At 38.3% G+C, this 24694-nt stretch overlaps 2 protein-coding genes across 2 annotated transcripts in view; one reads left to right on the top strand and one right to left on the bottom strand.

Annotated features, from left to right (window-relative positions):
- LOC133424108 (probable polypeptide N-acetylgalactosaminyltransferase 8) overlaps window positions 1-12230 on the top strand; it is a 16208-nt gene extending 3978 nt beyond the window's left edge. Inside the window, exons 3-11 of the mRNA XM_061714536.1 lie at window positions 157-323; window positions 1010-1193; window positions 1983-2180; window positions 5080-5194; window positions 9523-9708; window positions 9855-9992; window positions 10909-11004; window positions 11707-11871; window positions 11945-12230. Of these exons, the coding sequence (XP_061570520.1) occupies window positions 157-323; window positions 1010-1193; window positions 1983-2180; window positions 5080-5194; window positions 9523-9708; window positions 9855-9992; window positions 10909-11004; window positions 11707-11871; window positions 11945-12100 (1405 nt within the window). The 3' untranslated portion in view covers window positions 12101-12230. The remainder of the gene's footprint in view (window positions 1-156; window positions 324-1009; window positions 1194-1982; window positions 2181-5079; window positions 5195-9522; window positions 9709-9854; window positions 9993-10908; window positions 11005-11706; window positions 11872-11944) is intronic.
- LOC133424109 (adenosine deaminase 2-A-like) lies at window positions 11928-24694 on the bottom strand. The gene is made up of 9 exons (XM_061714537.1): window positions 24380-24694; window positions 20783-21002; window positions 19207-19417; window positions 18975-19102; window positions 16684-16774; window positions 15686-15794; window positions 15438-15595; window positions 15157-15359; window positions 11928-12586 (listed from the first exon to the last, which is right to left on the bottom strand). Exons 1-9 carry the CDS (start codon window positions 24678-24680, stop codon window positions 12499-12501), a joined length of 1509 nt encoding a protein of 502 aa, XP_061570521.1. The 5' UTR covers window positions 24681-24694; the 3' UTR covers window positions 11928-12498.

Raw genomic sequence — 24694 nt, 5'->3', positions numbered from 1 at the left:
TATTTGTGTCTCTTAAACTTAAAGTAGATTTTTGTTTGTGGTATTTCACTATTTGTTCATTTTGTTTCCATCTTTAAGACATTGTAATTTAGATGCTTTTTAAAAAAAAAAAAAAAAAAAGGGTTGATAATTTATTTACAATCTGGTTGCTCACAGATGTGCAGAGAAAAACTATCCAGATGACTTGCCGTCGCTCAGCGTTGTCTTGATCTTCCTGAACGAAGCTCTTTCGATCATCCAGAGGGCCGTCCGCAGCATCATCCACAAGACTCCTGCTCGGCTGCTGCAGGAAATCATCCTGGTGGACGATCACAGCACCAACGGTACGTGGAAGGAGCTGCTGCTCACGGCTGGCAGATTGTAGTAGATTTTAAACATGGATATGTCAAAGCAGACATGGTCTCTCCTCTCTGAATTCACTGATATAGAGAAATGGGAATTACATTTTTGAGACATTTAACTAAGAAACAAGGCAGGAATCTCAGTTGTGGAGCTCATGGCTGCTTTAAATAAATATCTTTTAAGAAATTATGCATTTTATTTCTGCTCACGTTATCATTTAACTGACAAATTGCCAGATATCCCTAAGAAAAATCAGTGTGCTTGAAGATGATGATGATTTAACCATCGTGGGAAGAGGATCCTCACTTTTGTTTGATTTGGTTTTAGGGAAGTCCTTCAGGGAGTGTAAAGTGTTATTTGTGATGTAACTTTATCCTTGTGATGTCTTATCAGTACAGATGAGTCGTCTATTAAAAAGGGGAAGCGCTTTTGTGTTCTTCATTTGAAATGAAATCATTTGAAATAGTGACAGATAATTACAAATGCGGTTGAAAAATAATGAAATGCAACCATTTGAAAATAATACATGAAGTAATTGTTTCACTGTGTCATTTATGGCTAATGATATGATGGATATAAGCAAGATCAAGGAACTCTGCATTTAAACATACATTTCTTTTCACTCTCATTGTTTTGGTTGATGCATTAATGTGTTTACTTGCTCCAGAGGATCTAAGGGATAAACTGGATGAATACATCCACTCCATCAACCAAGAGCGTTCTGGTCTGGTGAAAAAACTGCGGCACTCCGAGCAGCTGGGCCTCACCCAGGCCAGACTGTCAGGGTGGAGGATTGCTGTCGGGGACGTTGTGGCCATCCTGGATGCTCACATAGAAGTCCACGTGCAATGGTTGGTTCAAGTCTTTCAGAGGTGTCAAGTAACGAAGTACAAATACTTCGTTACCTTACTTAATTTTGGCTATCTATACTTCACTGGAGTAATTATTTTTCAGACAACTTTTTACTTTTACTCCTTACATTTTCACGCAATTATCTGTACTTTTTACTCCTTACATTTTAAAAACAGCCTCGTTACTCTATTTCATTTCGGCCTTTAAACAAAAACTATCCAGTTAAATTGCTCCATCCGGATAGAGTGAATTTGGTTGTGGTTGTTTCAGATGTTCTTGTCCAGTTTTGTTCTTACATCCGTTCCCTCAGATTCCTGCAACTAAACTTGGATGTACATTCCAATAAAGGTTAGGATAAATGATAACATGCCTCTGAAGTTTGACTTTTTGCACCATTACAATACTTATAGGCAACTAGTCATCATATCTCCTGCTCTCTGAAACACATGCTAATGCTCAATAGTACACATATATGGTTCTTTAATATATTTACATTATACTAAGATGCATTCATTTTCAATGGCTTTTGTCCTTAATGGCTTTTTTCCCCCTTACATTACTTTTACTTTTATACTTTAAGTAGTTTTGAAACCAGTACTTTTTACTTTTACTTGAGTAAAAAAACTTGAGTTGATACTTCAACTTCTACAGGAGTATTTTTAAACTCTAGTATCTATACTTCTACCTGAGTAATGAATGTGAATACTTTTGACACCTCTGAAGTCTTTTTATATCTTAATTAAGAAACCTGTTTGAACACCACTGTCTGTGTGTGCGTGCACGCGCAGGGCAGAGCCCCTGCTGGCTCGCATCAAGGAGGACCGCACCGTGATCCTGACACCAGTTTTTGACAAGGTCGGCTTTGATGACTTGAAAATCACTCCGTACGACCCTTCTGCTCATGGCTTTGACTGGGCTATGTGGTGCATGTACGTGAGCTTCAAACCCGAGTGGTACGCCTTGAAGGACAACTCTCAGCCTGGCAAGTAAGAGCCTCTTCAATCACTGCACCTCATGCTCACTCTAGCACCTGATACAGGTTGTTTCTTTGCACATGTGCAGAGTGTTCAGTGCTATATATATGTCAAGTTTCTTAGGTTTTTTGCCATGCAATTTTCCCCACTTGAAAGGGATGTCATCTACCCAGTCTTTTAACTGGAATTCACTCAAATGACCAGACAGCTTTTCCTTTTCTTTCTTTTATTTCCAAGGTGTATAATCCATTTTTTGCCATTAGGTGAAAAATCTTTCAATCAAAACACACAAAAAGAAAATGCTTAAATTCTGTACATAATTCAAATTATTATAATAGGAAATAAGCATACAAAATACGAGATAAGTGCAGAAAATACCATAAAATAAACACCTAAATAAATAAATACTGTGAAACCCAAACTTTAACATTAAATTGCAAATTTACAAATAAAGTTACCCCTTTGTCAATTATTTTAGCATGTTGTCAGGGAAGTATGAATTTCACTTCTTTTTAATATTTATTGTCGGCCTGTTTTTTTTTTAGCATGTTTCAGGTACTTTTTTAACATTTTAATGCATTTTGTCTCACCTTCAACTGACGCTTAACCATTACTGCATGTATTTTTAACATGAATTATTATTTTAAACATTAATTAATTTTAACATGAATTATTCTTTTAAACATTAATTATTTTATTTAACCTTAATTACATTTACGGTCAAATTTTAATTAATACAATGAAACTACATTTAAAGAATGAAATTGAATATTAAAGTATGAAAATACTCAAATCATGCTATAAATTGAGTAAATTAAATTTCCTAATAGCATAACAACTTTCAAGATAATAGTGAAATACTTTAGATGTCTCAATACAATAAGTACAAACTATCTATTTACTGGGCAAGAGTTCCTCTTCCGGTTTTTTGTAGTTCTTTTGCAGTTCTTTCTATTTGCACTTATTTCACTTTGGTTTGACTTGACAATATATATATATGTATATATATATATATATATATATATATATGTATATGTATATATATGTATATGTGTATATATGTGTATATATGTGTATATATGTATATGTATATATATATATATATATATATATATATATATATATATATATATATATATATATATAAGAATATAAGAAAGCTTCCAGCCCTCTGATTTGATCTTTAACTGGTGGAAACTGCACACATTGACCCAGTGTTGTCAAACCTCACACAGTTTGCTGCCCAAACCTCTCACATGACAGTGGTTCCTAGTTAGAATAAAACTTCTGTCAGTTGCAGACTCGAGCGTCCACACGGCTTTATGTAGGCAGCATGAGAAAAATGTTAACTCACTGATTCGTTATGGCCTCATGGTGCTACAATCACTGCAGTCTTAATTCAGTTAGGTCATGTCAAAGTACACATGGTTTATTTATGCTACTTATGTTCATTTTTAGTTAAATAATTAGATTTTGTTGTAATACTAGAATATGTTTAGAGCTTCAGTGTTCAGATACACACACAAACGGTACACTACTGCACTCCTTTTCGCTTTTTGACAAAAAGTCTCTGTTTTAACTTCCGTCTCTTAAAGGCCCTTCGACTTAAAAAAGGCCTGTTTGTTCTGGTGAAGAATTAGCAGAGTACAATACAGCCGCTCTTTTTTCTTCTTCTTCTCCTCCTTTTGACCCACACCAGACTAAATTAGGTTGTGCAAAAGTGTTTCATGCTGATGTTGATCAGTGAGGGAAGAAAAGACTTCTTCACAAATGAAGCACGTCGTGCAGCAGAGGGACAGTGTCCTCTTTAGGAGAAGAATAACTTTGTTTGGTAGGAACAAGGGAAGAAAGGAAAAAGCTTAACAGACTGAGGGGAAGCCGAACACTGGCTCGAGTAAGGGGCTTTGACATGTATCACAATCATTGTGGTTTTGGTTGTAATTTGAGCAAAAACTGGAAAAAAATAGTCTGAAACCTACATTACCATCTTGCATTAGATCAATGGTTTACACCAGGGGTGTCAAATGTGCGGCCCGTGGGCCGCATGCGGCCTGAGAGAGGTTTTCATGCGGCCCGCGAGAAGTTTCCAACGCAAAAAAACAAAATTTTAATTTACTAAAAAGGAAGGCATAAATAATTGCCATGAATCGCAGCATATCATATAATATATTTCTTCTACAAATCCATCGTTATTCCAGAAATAGAGCAGTTTTTGACATTTTTTTTAGTTTTCTAGAATGCATTTCCCGATTTTATTTCTTTGTAGACGGTCGTTTATTTTTATTAACTGACTACTATTATATATTTTCGCAGGAAAAATATCAATGCTAAGAAAGATGATAGAAGATATTTATTCTGAGAATTTCAGTTTTGAATACGAGGATAGTGACAAAGTAAAACAGTTAAAAAAGAAGTGCTGGTTTTTTCAGCACACTGGCGTAAATATCCGTGCCAATTTTTTAAAATAAATATACTTTATTGTACTGGAAAAATCTCTAAATCACAAAGAAACACTCTCAGATGTAATAAGAAAGATTCAGCTTTTAATTAAATTTCCTATAAAAAAGCGAAATATAAAAAAAACATACTTGTTTCTGTTTATCTTTGTTACTTACATAATTTGAAAAAAAAAACCCGAGAAATTTCAAGAAAATATCCTGAAGAAATATATTTTACATAATTAGAGTGTAAACAACGTGCATATTTCCTTTAAAATTAACTAAACTGATATTGGATTATATAACAATAGTAAAAAAAAAAAAAGAATTAGAAAAAAAAAATTCCGCACCGTTGTTATTTTCAGCGTGCGGCCCGCGAGGAAAAAAATTGGTCAAATCCGGCCCGCTAAGCAAAATTAGTTTGACACCCCTGTTTACACTGTGTGATATTTCCTTTCCACCTTTTTCCCCAGGTCTCCCTCCGTCATGGGGATACTTGTTGCTGATCGTAAGTTCTTTGGGGAGATCGGAAGCCTCGATGGCGGGATGAAAATATACGGTGGCGAAAATGTGGAGCTCGGCATCCGGGTAAGATTTACATACATTTATGTTTGTGAATCCTTTTAAAGTAACTGGGTGTATGCATTAATTTACATTGACATGTGACCTGACCTTTTTCTTTAAGTCACAATAATAGATGAACATAATATGTTCAAGTTGATAACTGATGAAGCATTTTGACCATTTGGCCCCCCTGCAGGGACACAACGACGCCTTGCAGATTGCTCAAGCCCCCCCTTATGCTCATAGACATGCGGGTCCCAGTTCCTGGGGACCCCTGCCGGGACATTGTCACGCAAGGTCCGGCGTTCTGCATCCCTGCCGAGACTTCCAGCCCCCACAGAGACAAAGAACATATACGGACTTCCTGATTACTCAGGGGTGGTCCCAAAGCTAAAAGTCCCACCTCTCACTGGGCTGGTTTATTCCTGTAACTTTTGTATAAAAACCCTTTGGACAAAGCAATTGGGGTCGACACACCAAATACAGACTCGATCTGCGATGGTTATGTCGACCGCCGGCTGAACTGATTAAAACCTCTCTATACCACGAGCGGACTTCTGAACTGGTTTTTGATAAATTCCACAACATAACACACCTTTTCATTATTCTACAAATACATCTGCTGGTTTTTACTGAAAAGGCTTAGGAAACAGTGAATGATTAAAAAGTAAGTTAGCTGAACTTTTATTGGCAGTAATGAGTTGAAGCATTTTGGCAGTTTTAGATCACCTGATCCCTGTTCAAACTTTAATGCTTTTACTATTCTTTCTCAGCTCAGACACATTTCTAGAATATCTGCTGAGCTTTTTAGAAAGTCAGTACATTTTTGTGGGGTTGAGGTCAGACTTCGGCAGTTCAACGGCAAACTGTGAAGTTCCTTTGATGCTAAGGGTCTTTGTCGTGTTGCATCAACAAACTTCTACTAGGACATTATCCTGTCCTAAACTTTGGGAATTATTTTCCTCTTGATGAGCAAGAGCGTCAAGTCCTGCCCAGATCATGATGCTCCCTCTACCACACCATAAGTGTTCATGTTAACCCTTGTGCTGTCTTTGGGTCAAAATGACCCAATTCTTCTATCCTTCTTCCCTCCTGCTCTCTCCTTCCTTCTTCCTTTCCTCTTTTCCTCCTTTACTCCTTTTTCTTCCTACCTCCCTTCCATCATTCTTTTCCTTTATTACCTTCTTTGCTTTTCCTTCCTTCTTTCCTTATTTTATCCATTCCTTTCTTCTTCCCTCCCTTTCTTTCTTTTTATCCATTCCTTCCTCCCTTCCATCTTTTCTTCCTTCCTTACTCCTTTTCCTACTTCTTTCCTTCTTCCCTCCCTTATTTCTTTCCTTTTCTCCCTTCCTTCCTTCCTTCCTTCCTTCCTTCCTTCCTTCCTTCCTTCCTTCCTTCCTTCCTTCCTTCCTTCCTTCCTTCCTTCCTTCCTTCCTTCCTTCCTTCCTTCCTTCCTTCCTTCCTTCCTTCTTTTCTCCCTTCCTTAGTCCTTTTCCTACTTCCTTCCGTCTTTTCTCCTTTCTTCCTTACTTCCTTCTTTCCTCCCTTCCATCTTTTCTCTCTTCCTTTCCTACTTCCTTCCTTCCTTCCTTTCTCCTTTCTTCCTTACTTCCTTCTTTCCTCCCTTCCATACTCCCTTTCCTACTTCCTTCCCTCTCTTCTTTCCTTTTCTCCCTTCCTTCCTTCTTTCCTCCCTTCCATCTTTTCTCCCTTCCTTACTCCCTTTCCTACTTCCTTCCTTCTTCCCTCCCTTATTTCTTTCCTTTTCTCCCTTCCTTCCTTCTTTCCTCCCTCCCTTCCATCTTTTCTCCCTTCCTTACTCCTTTTCCTACTTCCTTCCGTCTTTTCTCCTTTCTTCCTTACTTCCTTCTTTCCTCCCTTCCATACTCCCTTTCCTACTTCCTTCCCTCTCTTCTTTCCTTTTCTCCCTTCCTTCCTTCTTTCCTCCCTTCCTTTTCTTCCTTCCTTACTCCCTTTCTTTTCTTCCTTCCTTCCTTCCTTCCTTCCTTCCTTCCTTCCTTCCTTCCTTCCTTCCTTCCTTTTCTCCTTCCTTCCTCTCCTTTTCTCCTCTCCTTTTCTCCTTCCTTCCTTCCTTCCTTCCTTCCTTCCTTCCTTCCTTCCTTCCTTCCTTCCTTCCTTCCTTCACCCAGACAGCACAAGGGTTAATAAGCGTTGGCCCTTTTGAACTGCACATCCACTCACTGGGCTGATTATTCTTCCTGAATGATCCAGCTTTTTGTTCCATTGTTATTGAGAGCAGCAGGTTCCTCCTCTACCTATTGATGATTTTTTGGGTAGGCTTGTGATCAGAGATGTTTGCCAGTTCCACTGATGTCTTCAAGCTTTAGCTGTTTCTTCGTCAGTTCTTTCCATCCCTGAAGTTTCTGTCTTGTTCTTTAGCGTTGCCTTGGATGAATGTCTGATTTTAGACTAACTCCATTTATAGGAAGTTGGTCTGACTGTGGACTAAGACGTGCCAAAACACGTTGGGATGTATTTTTATCCCTTTCGTCCCTCGCGCAGATCAGCTGCTGTTGATTGTAAATCTGAAATCTCTTTTTTTCTACATTGTGTGTTTCACTTCTTATCAACAGGAAGACTAAAACATTTGTCTCTGATCAATCAGTGTATCTCTAAACTTTTTGTATTGATTAAATTCCAAGTGTGCAAACTGAACATTGTGACTTGAAAAAAGATCAGGGGCTGGATTCACAAAACATTCTTAAGTTCAGTCTTGAGAAGAAGTCATATTCTCCAAAAAAGTTCTTAAGTATTTTCTCAACTTTCTTCTTAAGAAAAAATGGTAAGTTCTCAAATTTGTTCTTGACTTTTTCTTAACTTTAAGACAACCTTGACATGTCTTAAAATTTCTTCTGTGAAAAGGTAAACCTTCAATATCACCTTTTTCAACACATTTTAGACAATTTTAGACTAGTAGGTCGTAGTTTGAGGATATACTTTGTAATTAATTACACAAAGAGCCTGTTAGCATGTTAGTTAGCGTGGTAGTTAATTATTATTCATTTTCCCCAATAGTATTTTTTTTTCGCACATTAATCTCATCCACCATAACCTTGAAAAGTTCCTGCATCTCTTTTTCTCCTTCTCCATGTTTAGTGAGTGACTGACAATTAAGACCCAAACTACCTGTATAAATGTTGTTTGTTGGCGCGTGCAATGCAACGACATATTTTAAGAAGTTCTTAAGCAGGGAAAATAAGAAATCCGTAAGAAACGACAGTTCTTAAGACGGTTCTTAAGAAAATATTCAGGAATTTCACTTAAGAACTTTCTTATGAACTTCTTAATTTTAGATCTTAAAGGTATTGTGACATCATTTTTAACATGCTTTTAACACTATTAAAAGTCTTGGCCAACATCCCTCAAATGTGTCTAAAAGAGTGTAACAAGAAAAACTTGACTCTAGTACTCTTTTCCTGGCTTTTTATTACAGTGTTTTTTTGCGCCGTGAAAAATGCTTCCTTTCCCCCCTTTCCTGTCAATCATTGCTCCGCTCCTCCTCCAAACCACCTCCTCCTCCAGCCATACGCTCACAGCGGCGTCGGAGAGGGAGAGACAGGCGAAGCATGCACGGAAAAGCAGGAGGGCGAACCACAGCAAACAATCATAAAAATAAAGGCATGCAAGCAGCACTGTCCCCTTATCTTAAGTCCAGTCAGTGGCCGCGGGTCTTCTTAGCAGTTTTCCTCCGGTGATTAGAACAAAAGACGCTCTAAACAGCTCCGTGTTAAGCCTCATTTATGGTTCCGCGTTAAATCGACGCAGAACCTACGCCGTAGGGTTCAGCGTACGGTGCGCGTCGCCGCGTAACCATACGCCGTAGGCTCTGCGTCGATGTAACGCGGAACCATAAATCAGCCTTTATGGTGCGCTGGAGAGGAGAGGAGGCAGGGATCTGGGTGGAGGGGGCGGTGATTTAGCGGATCGTTACGTAACGATCCGCCACCAAACCAGGTGCGCCGTTTTTGCACAGTTATGCGGAAAATCCCAGAAAGCACACAATACACTGAATGTTAAAAGTTCGTTGTTTTTTGGGTGTAATTGATGTCAAGACACCCAACAAAACACAAAAAATCAAGAAAAATGTGTTTTTCATGTCACAATCCCTTTAAGATCGTTCTTAAGAACAAATTGGTGAATCTGGCCCCTGATCTCTGTCTTTGTCAAAATTATAGATGAAACAACAAGGCTTAACACGCCACCACTGGTTTAATATGAACCTTTGGTCACAATCCAAAAAGGAGCGTTTGAACAGGAAAATGAAACGACAAAAAAACTTTTTTGCATAATATGCGTTTTTAATTGAATTTTTCCGTGTACCATTTCTGCAGGTGTGGCTGTGTGGAGGCAGCATAGAAGTGATTCCTTGTTCCAAAGTTGCCCACATTGAGCGAATACATAAGCCTTACCTCCCAGACATGCATGCCATGATGAAGCGTAATGGCCTGAGGGTGGCAGAGGTCTGGCTGGACGAATACAAGTACCACGTCAACGTCGCCTGGAACCTTCCCATACAAGTATAATCAGACGTCTCATTATTACCCACATGACTTTCAGCCTTTTTCATCTAAATAACCCGATTAGGTTTTATGAAAGGCTGCAAATATTCCAGATCATCCTAATTATTTAAAAATGGCCTCATGTGGTCTTCTTTTTTTAACAGAATCATGGGATTGACATCGGAGATGTGACGGAGAGAAAGAAGCTCAGGGAGAGGCTGAAGTGCAAGCCCTTCCAGTGGTACCTGGATAATGTTTACCCTTTGCTGCAACCCACGACGGACCTGTTTGGTTACGGAGCTGTGAGTCAAAGTCGCTTCATCCGTTTGCAAGCAGTGGAGGACTTTCAAGTTTTTAAACAGCGTTGTCTCAAGTCTCACTGTCAAATTGATTTAAATTGGAGCTCTTTCTCAGGAGATGGATGTTTAAGTGACTTGCAAAAGTTATGTTTTGATTGATCTCCAAAATGCTGAGCTTTTTTGTTTTTTAGATCAAGGGCGGGGCAAAGAAAAGTGGGCATCACAAAATCCAATCACTCTTATTAATGTCCCAACAATGAGCAGCAATTGACTACAAGCTGCTTGACACAATAACATAAAAATAAAAATTGCATATCTTTTTAATTCTAATTAAGAGTCTAGAACTGTTTTTAATGCTCAGGTAGTCTCTGTCCACTCTGAAAGTCTCTCCTTGCTTGTAAACTTGCCGTGATTCATCTCTAAATCATGTTCACGTCTGGCTTTCTGCTGACTGGGTATTTTGACAGGGTTGCGTCTCAGAGACGGCGGGACACTTGCCGAGGCAGCAGAGCTCGACACACTGAGTGTGAAGGCAGTTTTATATTATATATGAGCCTGAAAACAATCCTGCTCTCAAATAAGGGAAAAGAAATACGCTGTGGATTAAATATAGTCAAATACTCCTGCAGGGGAACAGCAAAGTACCTTTTTAATATGTAATTGCAGATATTAACATTAATAAGAACAATGGAAGTTGACTTAAACTCTTTCAGAAAGACTTCTAAAGAAGTACACACTGAGGAACAATTGTCCTTCAGTCCGCTAAATGATAAACAAAATCCGTGCATTGACAAGAAGATTGAGCAAACCCTAACTTGCTCAACAGCAGCTGACCCTAACGTGTCAAAACTTTTGCATGTGTTGAGGTTGTTGCTTTTTCTGATGGAGAAACACCTGACAGATCTGCTTGTGTTGGCAGCTGATCAATGACCTGGCTCCGGGTAAGTGTGTGGATCAAGGGCCGACGCCTGGAGACACACCCATCTTATATGGTTGCCACTTCCACAGCTCTCAGGTACGCTCACTGACTACGTTTACATGCAGTCAAAATTCGGGTTATTGCTAATTTTCCGGTTACTGAAACATTCAGAATATTCCGTTTCCATGCGTGAGCAAACAGGGTTCTCCCTGTATACATGGTGATTAATCATTCGGGATATCTGGATCAAACCAGCGACGCGCGGAGAACGTGATGACGCATTTACGTCATTTCCGCTTCTTCTTCCCGTATCCAAATTCAAAACAAATGCTGCTTCGTGCAACTTTTCGCTCACCTTCTTGTAAATCTCGCTATCCCGGTACTTTCTACCGTCTACAAATGCCAAAATGTTCATATCCTTCATTACATTTATGAAGTGATTAGTCTCCTCCTGGTCTTGTGTTTCTCCGTGTTTATAAGAACTTCCTGGACTCAAAAGACCAGGATTCCTTGCGAACAGAGCATGCGCCGATAACAAATTCATGTTCAGTTTGATCGGGATACTTCGGGTTTTAAAAAGAGTAACCCAGGGGTCATATTCGGGTTTTTAAAAACCGGAATATGAGCAAATTCGGGTTATTCAAAGGGGTTTACATGGCCGTGCAAATTCGGGTTATTGCCAATATTTGGGTTTTAAAAGGGTTATTGAGTGCATGTAAACGCAGTCACTGTTTCACTTCATGCAAGGATGGGTTTTGTTTATTTTCACGTGTGCGTGACGGTTATTCTGCATCTCAGTACTGTAGCTACCACACTGATGGACAACTCCACATCGGCGCTTTCAAATCGCACAAACAGTTAACCGACCGCTGCGTGGTGGACCCCGGCTCCGGGCTCCTCCCGGGACTGTACAACTGCAAACCGGCCCAGAAAACACGTCATATGTTATGGGATTTTAAACAGGTCGGTATTTTAGTTTAAGAATATAAAACATGCAGCAGAGAGGGTCTTGTCTGATGATGAGTTTCATCCCCAGGGAGGCGCTATCAGGAACAGGGACACGGACAGATGTCTGGAGGTGGCAGCGAGCCAAGACGGCTCCTTCAGACTCGTCGTTCAGCAGTGCACTTCTCAAGTCTGGAAGATACAGCACGTCTTTGGGGGCGACGGGCCACAGAAACGGCCCGAGTGAAGGTGAACCAGTAAAGTTGCGAAATGCACTGGTCAGAACTTATGTCCATTTTGTTTGAATGTTTTATTTACATCGCTTTTTCTCTTTCTTGACAAAAAATATGTGAGTTATGGCCTTAATTCTTATTGCATCAGTGATTGGACTTTGTACTGATGCAAAAAGATAACTTTACTCTCTCGCAAGGATGGTTAATTGGTTTTTCCTTCTTTCCCAGAGGATTTAAAAGAAATGAGTACAATGATGATCACAGTACCTTCCCAAAACAAGGTGTGGTATGATGACCTAAATAAAGCTCCTTCTTCTTTTTAAAGACTGCTGATGGCCCGTAAGTCTTCGTTTTAGTTGAATTGTAATCCCAACGTCATTCAAGTCAAACAGGATCCGCTGAGTTTCAGTTGTCATGAGTTTTTAGAGATGAAAGCGTCCCATTTTTTCCGCCACGAGACGAGAGCTGCATCCTTCAGAGCAGTTGACATCGAGCTGTATCTGCAACAGAGGAAACGATCAAGTCGCATCACTGCAACATCATGGCAGGAAAGGCACTAGTCGTTTTTATTATGGTAATATTTTTGGCTTATAAAGTTCTTGCTGACACAAAAATCTAACTTCTTGTAGGAAGTGACAGATGTTTTACTGCAACAGTTTCAGGGAAGGTGCAGTAAAGATACCCAGCACGCACGGCAAATAAAGAGCTCTTTGTACGAAAGGTAAGAATAGGGTTGGTTGTCGTTTGAGGCTAAATGGGCATGAAACCCATGTTGGAAACGCGTCCTACCAAAACAGACCATCAAGAGCAGAATTAAACCAATCAGCTCAACAAACAACCAGCCAGTTAGTAAACTCTCGTCAAAGAGAATTGAGAGAAAACATCCACTCTACCCCAACAAGCCTGTTTGCCTTTGTCCTTTTTAACCAGACGGAGGGGCAAGAAGGAAACACAAAAGTGAATCATGTCTAAACAACTTACAATCAAATTATGTCATTGCATAATTGCTGAAAAAGGTGGCAAGAGTCGTGGTGGCCTTGAAAATAATAGGCAGAAAATTGTATATTGTTTCAAATTTAAAGTGTTTGTTTATATTTTAAAAATAACACCAAATTCTAACAGTTTTCTTTCTAATATTTCCATGTATCTCTATAAATACATTGAGGAAGTTTATTTTTTTATTAAGTTTATTGTTTACATTTTTTTGCATTTTCTTAATTTTATTCATCTATTTTCTATTGTTTTAATTCTCGGGGTGATGCAGAGGAAAGTATGTATCGGACATCAAATATTTCACAAGGAACAACTACAACTTTAAAAACTGAGAAAATCTACATTTATATTACAAAGCAAAAATGTTTTAAATATGCATCTAAAAATAGAATTTCTTCAAGGTTAATTAACTTGGGACCTTGCGAGTCACTGGACTGTTACATTTATGTAGGTGTCTTAACCCGCCGTCTGCAATCTTGGGTTTAAACCAAGTACAGAGAAGTTTGTTTTATTAGGTCCCTGTAAAAGGTGCTTTAGTTTTTACGATGGTGTAAGATTTGTTTGGTTACTCTTTCTTCCATTATTACTTCCTGATTATCTTAATCACGATGTGAGATGTAGAAGATTTATATCCCCTAGAAAATAACGTAAACAAAGAAAAAAATGTTCCCAGCTGGTAACTTCCTTATCTTTACAACCGTCTTCTACAACTGCCAATGAATAAGCGCCCTGCAAACTAAATTTAGCATGTACACAACATACCAAATTAGAGGCAATTATTTGCTACATAAAGTGTTCCGTCTGGGAATTAAATTCCCGTTTATTTGCTTCTCAAACATTCCCAGTGTCCCTTTCACGTAAAATCTGGCATTTTTACTGCACAAACTAATTTTTATCTGAATTTGAGTGTTTTAATCAGAATCAGGTTTATTGGCCAAGTATGAACATGCCAGACGGGGAATTTGACTCCGGTTGTTTCGCTCACTGTACCCAGATTTAAATAGTTGCAAACAGTAATAGACAAATGGCTCTTATTAACATATAGCCTATGCAACTTAAAAGAAAAAAAAAGTGAAAGGTGCAGCAGTATGAGGTAGACATAGTTAATGAAAGGTGCATTGTTACAGCATATGATTCCATTTTAGGAGTCGTTATATACGGTATATGAGAAAATGACCAAAAACCTGTAGACCAAATATTATCATTATTATCTTTAATCTGTACTAAATCAAAGATCAAGTCTGTTCCAAAAAAACTAACCATCAGCAGATTTTATGAACATCTAATGGAGGTTTCTGACCCGTGTGTTTCTGGTTTTATGCTCACTGATATTCCCTTCCCGAGGCAGACGGCTCTGCAAGGTGGCGTTTCCTCTCTGGTCCCTCTGTGTACATCTTTACTTCATATTTTCTTTTTAATTATTTGTATTTGTTTTTTTATTATGTTGTGTGTATGTGAGGGGTGGGGGGGGTTTGAGCCCGGTTTTTACCTTTAAATTGTACAATGTTTAAACATCTAAAGCACTCTGTAAAGTCCTGTATTTTCTGTAATGCAAAAATGTCATACATTCTGGATTCATTACAAATCAACTGAAATATTGCAAGCCTTTTATTATTTTAATATTGCTGATCATGGCTTACAGCTTAAGAAAACTCAAATATCCTATCTCAAAAAATTTGAATATTCTGGGAATCTTAAACTGTAAGCCATAATCAGCAATATTAAAATAATAAGTCTTGCAATATTTCAGTTGATTTGAATCCAGAATGTATGACATTTTTGTTTTTTTTAATTGCATTACAGAAAATAAAATAACTTTATCACAATATTCTAATTTTCTGAGACAGTCCTGTATATTTGTATGAAAAGTGCTTTATAAATAAAGTTTGATTGATTGATTGATTGATGTAAATTACATCAGAACAAACGTGGGGTTGATTCGAAAGTATTGAATCTCGGTACATTTTACGTTCAATTCATTTATAGTTTTGGGCATGTCTTGGGATTTGTTTGGTAATTTTAAACGTACTGTTTTAATGACTAAACATTAGGATATAGAACTATAACATATTCTGACCTGATGGAGTTCACCGCCAGCTCCTTCAGAGTCCCCAGGTTTGCTTTCAGGCCCCCGATGCCAACGAAGGCCTCATAAAAGTCGTAGGAGAGACCCGTCGTCCCAAACAGAGACGGGTCATCGGAGCTGATCACCATGGGGTGGCCCTCGGACATCAGCACGGCTGCAGGATGGTTCCTCAGGTCAGACACCAGCTTCAGCACCTGGAGGTCACAAACCCGGCTACTGCAGAGATGCACACAGCTCTGCTTGATTTGAGGATTCAGGTGTTAAAAGCTCACCTGGTTTGAGATGGGACACAGCTCCACGGCAACATTTCTCTTTCTGGAGAGCTCTTTGGCGACGGGATGGTGTGCCAGCGCGTATCCGTGTCCAATACGCGATGTGTTGAACAGAAGAGCGTCCAGGATGTTTTGATCCACTGCGGTCCCTTCATCGTCTGCGGCAAAGAAAATTCCCAGAGTTTTACTTTTCAAACCTGCTGAGCGCTCTTGTTTCGTAATCCAATTCGACCGTTTGATCTGCCAACCTGTCTCTCCTGCATGAAAGAAGTACGGCAGCGATACTCCCATCTGGGCTGGCAGAGAGAGGGCCTCTCTGAAGTACCACAGCGTGCTCCCGCTGCTCTCCCTGCCAACCTGGAACCAGAAGGCATCACATCACCAACATTACAACTTTTATGGATTTTATCATATGGGGACAGATAATTTGTGCTGATTACAAATAATATAATATATAACAAATAATAGCACTGACCAAAACACCTGCAGAAATACTGCAGGAATGACATAGCAGCAGTTAAATGCAGCCTTCTGTAAGCTTTAAATATCCACTGGGCTTACATCAAATACATCAAAACACAACAATAAAAAACAGTTTTCTGAACTTATCAATATGACTCTGTCCTTCACAGGATAAGTAAAATGGATCACTGCAAAAACGCAAAATCTTAACAAGAATATTTGTCTTATTTCTAGTTAAAATGTCTCATTTTAGTAAAAAAAAATCTCATTACACTTAAAACAAGACTCATCACTGGAAAAAACAATTTTCACCTGTTTCAAGTAGATTTTCACTTAAAATAAGTAGAAAAATCCACCAGTGGAACAAGATTTTTTTTGCTTGTAATGAGAAGATAAATCTTGTCCCACTGGCAGATTTTCCTACTTATTTCAAGTGAAAATGTACTTGAAACAGGTGAAAATGGTCAAATAAGTTATTTTTCTGGTGTTATTTTTCTGGTGATGACTCTAAATGTTGAAATAGCAGTAAAACCACATTCATTGATGAAATGACATAAGGGATGGAAAGGGGGGATGACAGTTTTACAGGGGGGATGATTTGGACTGTTTTTATTTCAGGGGGGATGACATTCCCCCTCATCCCCCCTCAACTCCAGTACTGATTACAACACAACAGGGTTCAGTGTCACTCGCTCCTACAAGCAATTCACAGTTTTCCTAAATAAAGCTATGCATTTTAGGAGGCAAAACTTTGTTCTTATTGTGGATTTCAATCATTTCCTACCATGTCAAATCCTGCAATCACATCTGGGAAGTCCTTCTTGAGCTGGATGGTTTCTTTTACAGCTGCTTTTACCTCCACTACAGTCAGCGCCCTGAAGAAAGCAGCAACAGACACAAACGTTAAAGTACTGCTCAATTCCACACGAGAACTGATGCTGCATTTCTCGATAGTTTTGAAAGCTAATAAAAGATTCAAATCTAGGAAAGCCCTTGGAGCACATCCACCAGTTTCAAAGAAAGCCTTCCACATCTGAAATCCGACAGTGAAATCATGTCTACAAACATCAGTGATCACAAGAAGACCTTCAATGACCCATACACTGGAGGTTCAACCAGATAACTGTTCACAGTCAGAGTTAATCACGTGTGACGCTCAAGCAGGGACTTTCAGAAAGGTCAGGAGGTAATTCAGCGACTCATACTGGATGAAGGGGCAACAAAATGGTTCTGTGATCCAAATGCTGCCTGTAAAAATCAGAGGAATCAACACATTCATGTCAAATTCCCCTGAAGCGTCTATACTCTCCAGACTATAAAAGATAATCAAAGTCATCGGGCTTCATTTTTTGTGAAACATGAATTGTATGTTGGGAATGTGAAGGGAACGCATCAGTCTAGAGTCTAGACGGACAGAATAATCAAATGAGATCTGCTGAGAAACTCAACCCCACGGTGCTGGAGCGCCGTCCACCGCCGTCACATGACATCACCATGACACCACCGGGGATTTTCTCAGACCGCACCAGAGAACATTAACGCCCGCTTGTGCGTACGTTTTCAAAATATAGCCAGTTTGTGGACTTCCCGGATATTTCCGTTGCTAGGAAATAGGGAACTAAATTAAGAGATAATAAACGTAATTTAATTTGCAGGATAATTTTTCAAAAGTGGACCTTAATAGTTAAAGCGGAGGATGGACATCAAGGCACATGGTCCCCACTTTATTTAATTTGTATGGATTTTTGTTTTTTCTCCAATTGAAAAAACAAGCACAATATTAGTTTCTGGAGGAGGGTCTGTGAGCTGCAGGGATGGAGCATGCATTAGTCACATGGTCGTTTTTAATGAATTGGTGAGTTTTTATGTTAATCACTTATATTAAACAGTCAGTGCAGCACATTTAACTCAATGAAATATCATTAGATCTGTTAGGATTTTATGAAATTGCTTTAAGGTTTTTATATAGATACTACGTTCTTACTTCATGAGGATTGTAAGACCGTTTGGGATTTAGCGTGTCCTGGAACCTGAGAGACGGCTGCGCGAAGGGGAACATTTCAGGAGGACCTGGTCATTTAGCTACAGACCAGAGTCTTGTATTTATTTTAGAAAAAAGGTGTATGAGAAGTATATTAAGTAATTTATCTGCTTTTTTTGTTGTTTGTTCTTCCCCCCCAAGTATTATGCTTAACCCATTTTTGTATGGATTTATGTTCTATCTAGTGAAGCAATATAACTTTGGAGGTCTCATTTTGGGTGACTAAAGAAATAATTTCCAGAACAGTCTTGTTTTTTAAGGTCCTGACTGTTTAGACCAGGGGTCGGCAACCCGCGGCTCCAGAGCCGCATTCGGCTCTTTAGCGCCGCCCTAGTGGATCCTGGAGCTTTTTCAAAATGTTTGACAATTTTTTTCCTTTTTTTTTCTTTTTTTCCTTCTATTTTTTTCCTTTTTTTCTTCTTTTTTTCTCTTTTTTTCTTCCTTTCCAATCTCAACATTTCGACTTTTTTCTCGAAATTTTGACTTTTTCCTCAACACTTCGACTTTTTTGTCAACATTTCAACTTTTTTCTCGACATTACTTTTCTCTCAAAATTTCAACTTTTTTTCGACATTTTTACTTTTTTCTCAACATTTTTACTTTTTTTTTTTGACATTTTTACTTTTTTCTCGACATTTCCACTTTTTTCTCAAAGTGCATCATGAAAAAAAAAATCTTCCCCCAGTTATAACTAATATAGAAACATGCAGCATGTGTTGTCTTCATTCTAAGGCTGATACAAGACTTAATTTTTTGCGGCTCCAGACACATTTGTTTTTTGTGTTTTTGGTCCAATATGGCTCTTTCAACATGTTGGTTTGCCGACCCCTGGTTTAGACATTTTTTCTTAGTCTCCCAAGTGAAAACAAGAAGAGATAACTTAAAACTGACATGTGTAGGTTTCTTGTGTCTGGCTGAAAAGATTGTGCATGATATAATAAAGCTTGTAATGACATTTGATTCTGATCTCTGGTTTTGTTATGGTGCACCAGACTAACGAACACGCAGATCTTTCAGATCCTAGTATGTCTTACCTGTTGACAGAAACTATGATCCTGACACCGAGAAAGTCTGGATGGTCTTTTATAAAGTTCTGTGTAGTTTGTTGAAATGTTTTCAGAGTCCAGATCCTATCGTGGATGGTTCCATCCAGCTCGTACGTCTGCAACACAGACAACACAAGTTTCAGTTAGACTTGGAAATGGGATATCGATGGTGTGAGGAAATATAAACTAGAGCTGCAGAGATCAGGTGTGATGCACGAACCCTGCACAGGCTGCTCCTCACTTCCAGATACATGACGTTGTCGGCGTAAAGCTCCTCCAGGCCCTGGTGGAAGTAATCCTTCAGCACCGGCGCGTGAGTGATCAGCCCGGTGGCCGCAATGAAGGCTTTCTCAAACTTCTCCCACACAACGTTCTGGTTCGGATATTCACCATTTGGATCCTCAGTAAACAGCGTGAGGTGCTGGATTAAACTGAAAAAGAACCAAATAAAAACAGACTTGGTTTTCTACCCTCTCTTTCAGAGGTGTCAAAAGTATTCACATTCATTACTCAGGTAGAAGTATAGATACTAGAGTTTAAAAATACTCCTGTAGAAGTTGAAGTATCAACTCAAGGTTTTTACTCAAGTAAAAGTATAAAAGTAATGGTTTCAAAACTACTTAAAGTATAAAAGTAAAAGTAATGTAAGGGGGAAAAAAGCCATTTAGGACAAAAGCCATTGAAAATGAATGCATCTTAGTATAATGCAAATATATTATAGAACCATATATGTGTACTATTGAGCATTAACATGTGTTTCAGAGAGCAGCAGATATGATGACTAGTTGCTTATAAGTATTGTAATTAGGGCTGTTCGATTTTGCCCAAAAATAAAATCTCGATTTTTTTCTCTCAAAATCCGATTTTCGATTACGATTACGATTATTTTGTGAATTGACAAAAGGCAAAGAAATGATTTCAAATATGCTGTTTTTTTATTGAACATTTGCCCCATTGGACTTTAAGTGCAAACTTTGCTCTTATTAAACCAAAAAGGAATGAATAAAGTGCAAAACTCTGTAAAATAAGTTGAAAAAAAGTTTTAAAAAATATAATAAAATATAAAGTTTTATCTCTGAAAAAAAAAATCAAGGAACACGAATCCGGTCTACCCGGTGGCATGTTCCAACACCCCCTCCTACACTAAAGAGCCTCTCCCATGGGGCACTTGTCGCAGGTATCAAGAGGTATTTCCATCAATCATTAATATGGTATCAATCATTAATATGTGTGCAGACAAGGTAAAAAAAAAAGTGAAAAATCGATTTTATGATTTTCACGTTTTAACATCGTTCTAATTACATAATCGCGATTACGATTTAGAATCGATTAATCGAACAGCCCTAATTGTAATGGTGCAAAAAGTCAAACTTCAGAGGCATGTTATCATTTATCCTAACCTTTATTGGAATGTACATCCAAGTTTAGCTGCAGGAATCTGAGGGAACGGATGTAAGAACAAAACTGGACAAGAACATCTGAAACAACCACAACCAAATTCACTCTATCCGGATGGAGCAATTTAACTGGATAGTTTTTTTTTTAAAGGCTGAAATGAAATAGAGTAACGAGGCTGTTTGTAAAATGTAAGGAGTAAAAATTACAGATAATTGCGTGAAAATGTAAGGAGTAAAAGTAAAAAGTCGTCTGAAAAATAATTACTCCAGTGAAGTATAGATAACCTAAATTTGTACTTAAGTAAGGTAACAAAGTATTTGTACTTCGTTACTTGACACCTCTGCTCTCTTTACACCTCGTCCTCACATGTCAAAGTTCAGGTGTCCAGTCAGTTTAACCTGTTGTCAAAGCCTGCGTTGTCTCCTATCCTGGATCTCAGCGTCTCCAGCAGCTGCCAGTAGAAGCAGTCCCACCGTGGGAAGGGCTGGCGGTCCGAGAACAGGAAGCGGACAGAGTTGTCCCACGTGAAGCAGATGTAGCAGTTGGGCCGGTACGTGACATTTTTCACCAGCCATTCAGCGCTGACCATAGACGAGCTGTGGACGTGGAGGGCTCCGCCTGTCATCGGAAAAACAGCAGGATGAGAGGTCCAAGTCAGGCTCAGGGCCCGAATACAGTGTGTTTCTGTGCAAACACTTTAGAGGACTGATTCAGGAGTCAGAACAACCCTGTATCAATTGGTCAGGAGTGTCGCCTTTCATCAGGGATGAAAACGACTTGAATCAAAGCAGTTTGGAGCAAGATCAGAACATGTGATTGCAGGTTCGTCATGTTAGCACCTGGCCCAATAGATCTATATCGAGATAAAATGCTCTTTTCAGTCTCTGGCATAACTCAGAAATCTTATTCCACTTAAGGTGTGGTGTTGAGAGTCCCTACACACAAACTGAGGAATTTAAAAGGGTTTTAAGTCAAAAAAGTGTGTAAAAAGGATTTTTTGAAGTTGTATCTTAGTACGGTTGGTGTTATTGTTAGAAGATGCAAAAGGAGGGGAGTTTAAGGCTTTTTTTTCCTTCTCTTTGTAGTTTTACTGTCTTTGTTTGGTAATATTTGTGTTTCAATGTACGATAGTAGTTTCATGTCTTGTTAAATATGTGCATCCATCCATCCATCCATCCATCATAACCACTCAATCAGCATCTCAGCCGTCATCGTGGGAAAGCATTTTGGCTGGGCAGTACACCTCCATAAGATATATCGATATATACCGTAAGTATTTTATGATACCAGTATGATATGTCAGTTCTCCATCAAAGACAGAGGTGCCTCACTCTGGAATTCTCATATACGTATTGCAAAATCTTCACTGTCTATTAGTAGTTTTAAACAGAGATTGAAGACCAGCCTTATTGATCAAGCGTCTAGAAGTGCTTCCACTTAATGTGGAGTCACTTCTGCACGTGCACATACACCCGCACACACACACACAAACACACATGTGCATGCTCACATACAAGCACACGCACTCACTCAACTGAGAAATTGTCTGTTTATATCCATCTTTTTGGAACGCTGTTTTTTTTGTTTTTTGTTTTTTGTTCTTGCTATTATTTCAATACAATGTATTTTCTTGGTGAGAACTTTGAATAAGCCCATTTAGGGCTTCCTTTCTCACCTGCACATATTTTCATGCTTTTATGTTCATTTCAACTTTTGTACCGTTTTTTTATGTTGTGCAAATAAACAAATCAAATCAAATCAAATATGAACATGAGAATATATCGTGATAAACATGTACCAAGTGTCGCTTTAAGACAGTTTTTTCCCCTTTCTAAATCGAGCCATGAGTGCAGCAGAGCTTCCTCTGATCATACTATCGACTTAACGTCTCTCAGCTGAACCCACACCTTGTTGTCACAAATGACAGCATACCAGAGTTATTTTAGGAAATACAATTGTAAATAAAAAAAAAAAGTCAGTAATTACTTAAAGTCAAATTTTTTTACTTTAAGAAGTAACATTGCAGAGGTCTTTATATGCTTTTTATATAAACTAATTATTTTCTAGACAATTTTATTTTGATAAATACTGTTAAATCATACGTGTTGTCATATAAAATACAGGTTTATATCAAACATTCAGCCTCAAAACCTGTGATATGAACGTTTGCCCACATCATAATGCCATTATAATTTATTTTTTTCCAAGTATAGATTCCAGTGTGACAAAGGAGAAGGTAACCATGGCCACTGCTTTTGGTACCAGAGAAAAATGATAATTAACATTTAACTAATTTTAAAGATCAGTCAGTTAAAGCATAATTTAAATCTTAAAGGACCTTTTGGAAAGAGGACTTGGAACAGATTGTAAAAAGAAACAGGTGATTACGTCACGTAAAGTAAAACTAACTCAGTTGTTGCTTGAATACAGTTTCTTTTTTCCTTTTTAAATCGAGCCATGAGTTCAGCAGAGCTTCCTCTGATCATACTATCAACTTAACGTCTCTCAGCTGAACCCACACCTCGTTGTCACAAATGACAGCATACCAGAGTTATTTTGGGAAATAAAATTGTAAATTTCAAATTATAAACAAAAAAAAGTCAGCAATTACTTCATAAAGTCTGAATTTTTGACTTTAGGATGTCAAATTTCAGAAGCATATTGGAACAGAGATCTATGGTATTTATGCTTTTTATATAAACTAATTATTTTCTACATAATTTTTTTTTTTTTAAATATAAATACTGTTGTTAAATCATACATTGTGGATCAAGTTAAAATTCGCCATTTAAACCAGGTCATATAAAATACAGGTTAATATTTGTCCACAGCATAACGTCATTAGAATTTCTTTTTTTCCATATAGATTCCAGAGTGACCCAAAATGAGGACGTAACCATGGCCACTGGTTTTGGAATCAGAGAAAAATGATAATTAACATTTAACTAATTTTACAGATTAGTCAGCTAAAGCATAATTTAAATCTTAAAAGACCTTTTGGAAAGATGACTTGGAACAGATTGTAAAAAGAAACAGGGGATTACGTCACGTAAAGTAAAACTAACTCAGATGTTGCTTTAAGACTGTTTCTTTTTTTCCTTTTAATCGAGCCATGTGTGCAGCAGAGCTTCCTCTGATCATACTATGACTTAACGCCTCTCAGCTGAACCCACACCTCGTTGTCACAAATGACAGCATACCAGAGTTATTTTGTGAAATAAAATTGTAAATTTCAAATTATAAACAAAAAAAAAGTCAGCAATTACTTCATAAAGTCAGAATTTCTGACTTTAAGATGTAAAATTGCAGAAGTATATTGGAACAGAGATCTATGGTATTTATGCTTTATAGGCTTTTTATATAAACTATTTTCTACATTTTTTTTTAATATAAATACTGTTGTTAAATCATACATTATGGCTCAAGTTAAAATTCAACCCAGGTCATTTAAAATACAGGTTAATATTTGTCCATACCATAACGTCATTAGAATTTCTTTTTTTACAAATAGATTCCAGTGTGACCCAAAATGAGGACGTAACCATGGCTGCTGGTTTTGGAATCAGAGAAAAATGATAATTAACATTTAACTAATTTTACAGATCAGTCAGCTAAAGCATAATTTAAATCTTAAAGGAAAGAGGACTTTGAACAGATTGTAAAAAGAAAAAGGGGATTACGTCACGTAAAGTAAAACTAACTCAGATTTAAAAAGATATTGGTAAAAAGATGAAATGTTCTTCAGTCGTCTGTAAATAATTATTGACACGCTATAGGTGGCTTAAAGGTTAAAAAAAAACAAACAACTTTTCATTGTTTCCAAGTATTTCTTTCATTAATCCGCCCTCTTGCAGCAGTTTGTAACTATGTCTGATTTTTTTTTGACCCAGAAATATAAATGCTTTGGTTGGGCAAAGCCGTCATGTTAGAAAAGTTTGATTCATACTTATTTTTCCCCTCAGTAGTGACCCCTTCAGACACAACATAAAGTTTACCTTTAGGCATCTCCTGCAGCAGTTTGAAGATGGTACTCTTCTGGATGAGAGGCTTAGCCTTGAAGAAGTGCAGAGCCGGGGGGAAGTGTGCGGCCGACATCTCCTGCTCCTTCAGCTGGTGGAGGTAAGCGTCCAGCCTCTTCTCGGCGGGGGTCAGGGTCAACAGCCCGCCCGTCTGCCTGGACGCCTCCTGCCGCATGAGCAGGTCCCTCTCGACGGGGTCGGGCACCCCATCGGCCTCCCTCACCAACCACAGCAGGGGCACGTAGGTGACCAGAGCCAGGCAGAGTGAGATCACCATGTCCTTGTGTCCCA

The sequence above is a fragment of the Cololabis saira genome, chromosome 23 (genome assembly GCF_033807715.1).
Source record: "Cololabis saira isolate AMF1-May2022 chromosome 23, fColSai1.1, whole genome shotgun sequence".
NCBI lineage: Eukaryota > Metazoa > Chordata > Actinopteri > Beloniformes > Belonidae > Cololabis > Cololabis saira.
The sequence above is the reverse complement of the archived record's forward strand: the minus strand, read 5'-3'. Positions and strand labels throughout refer to the sequence as shown.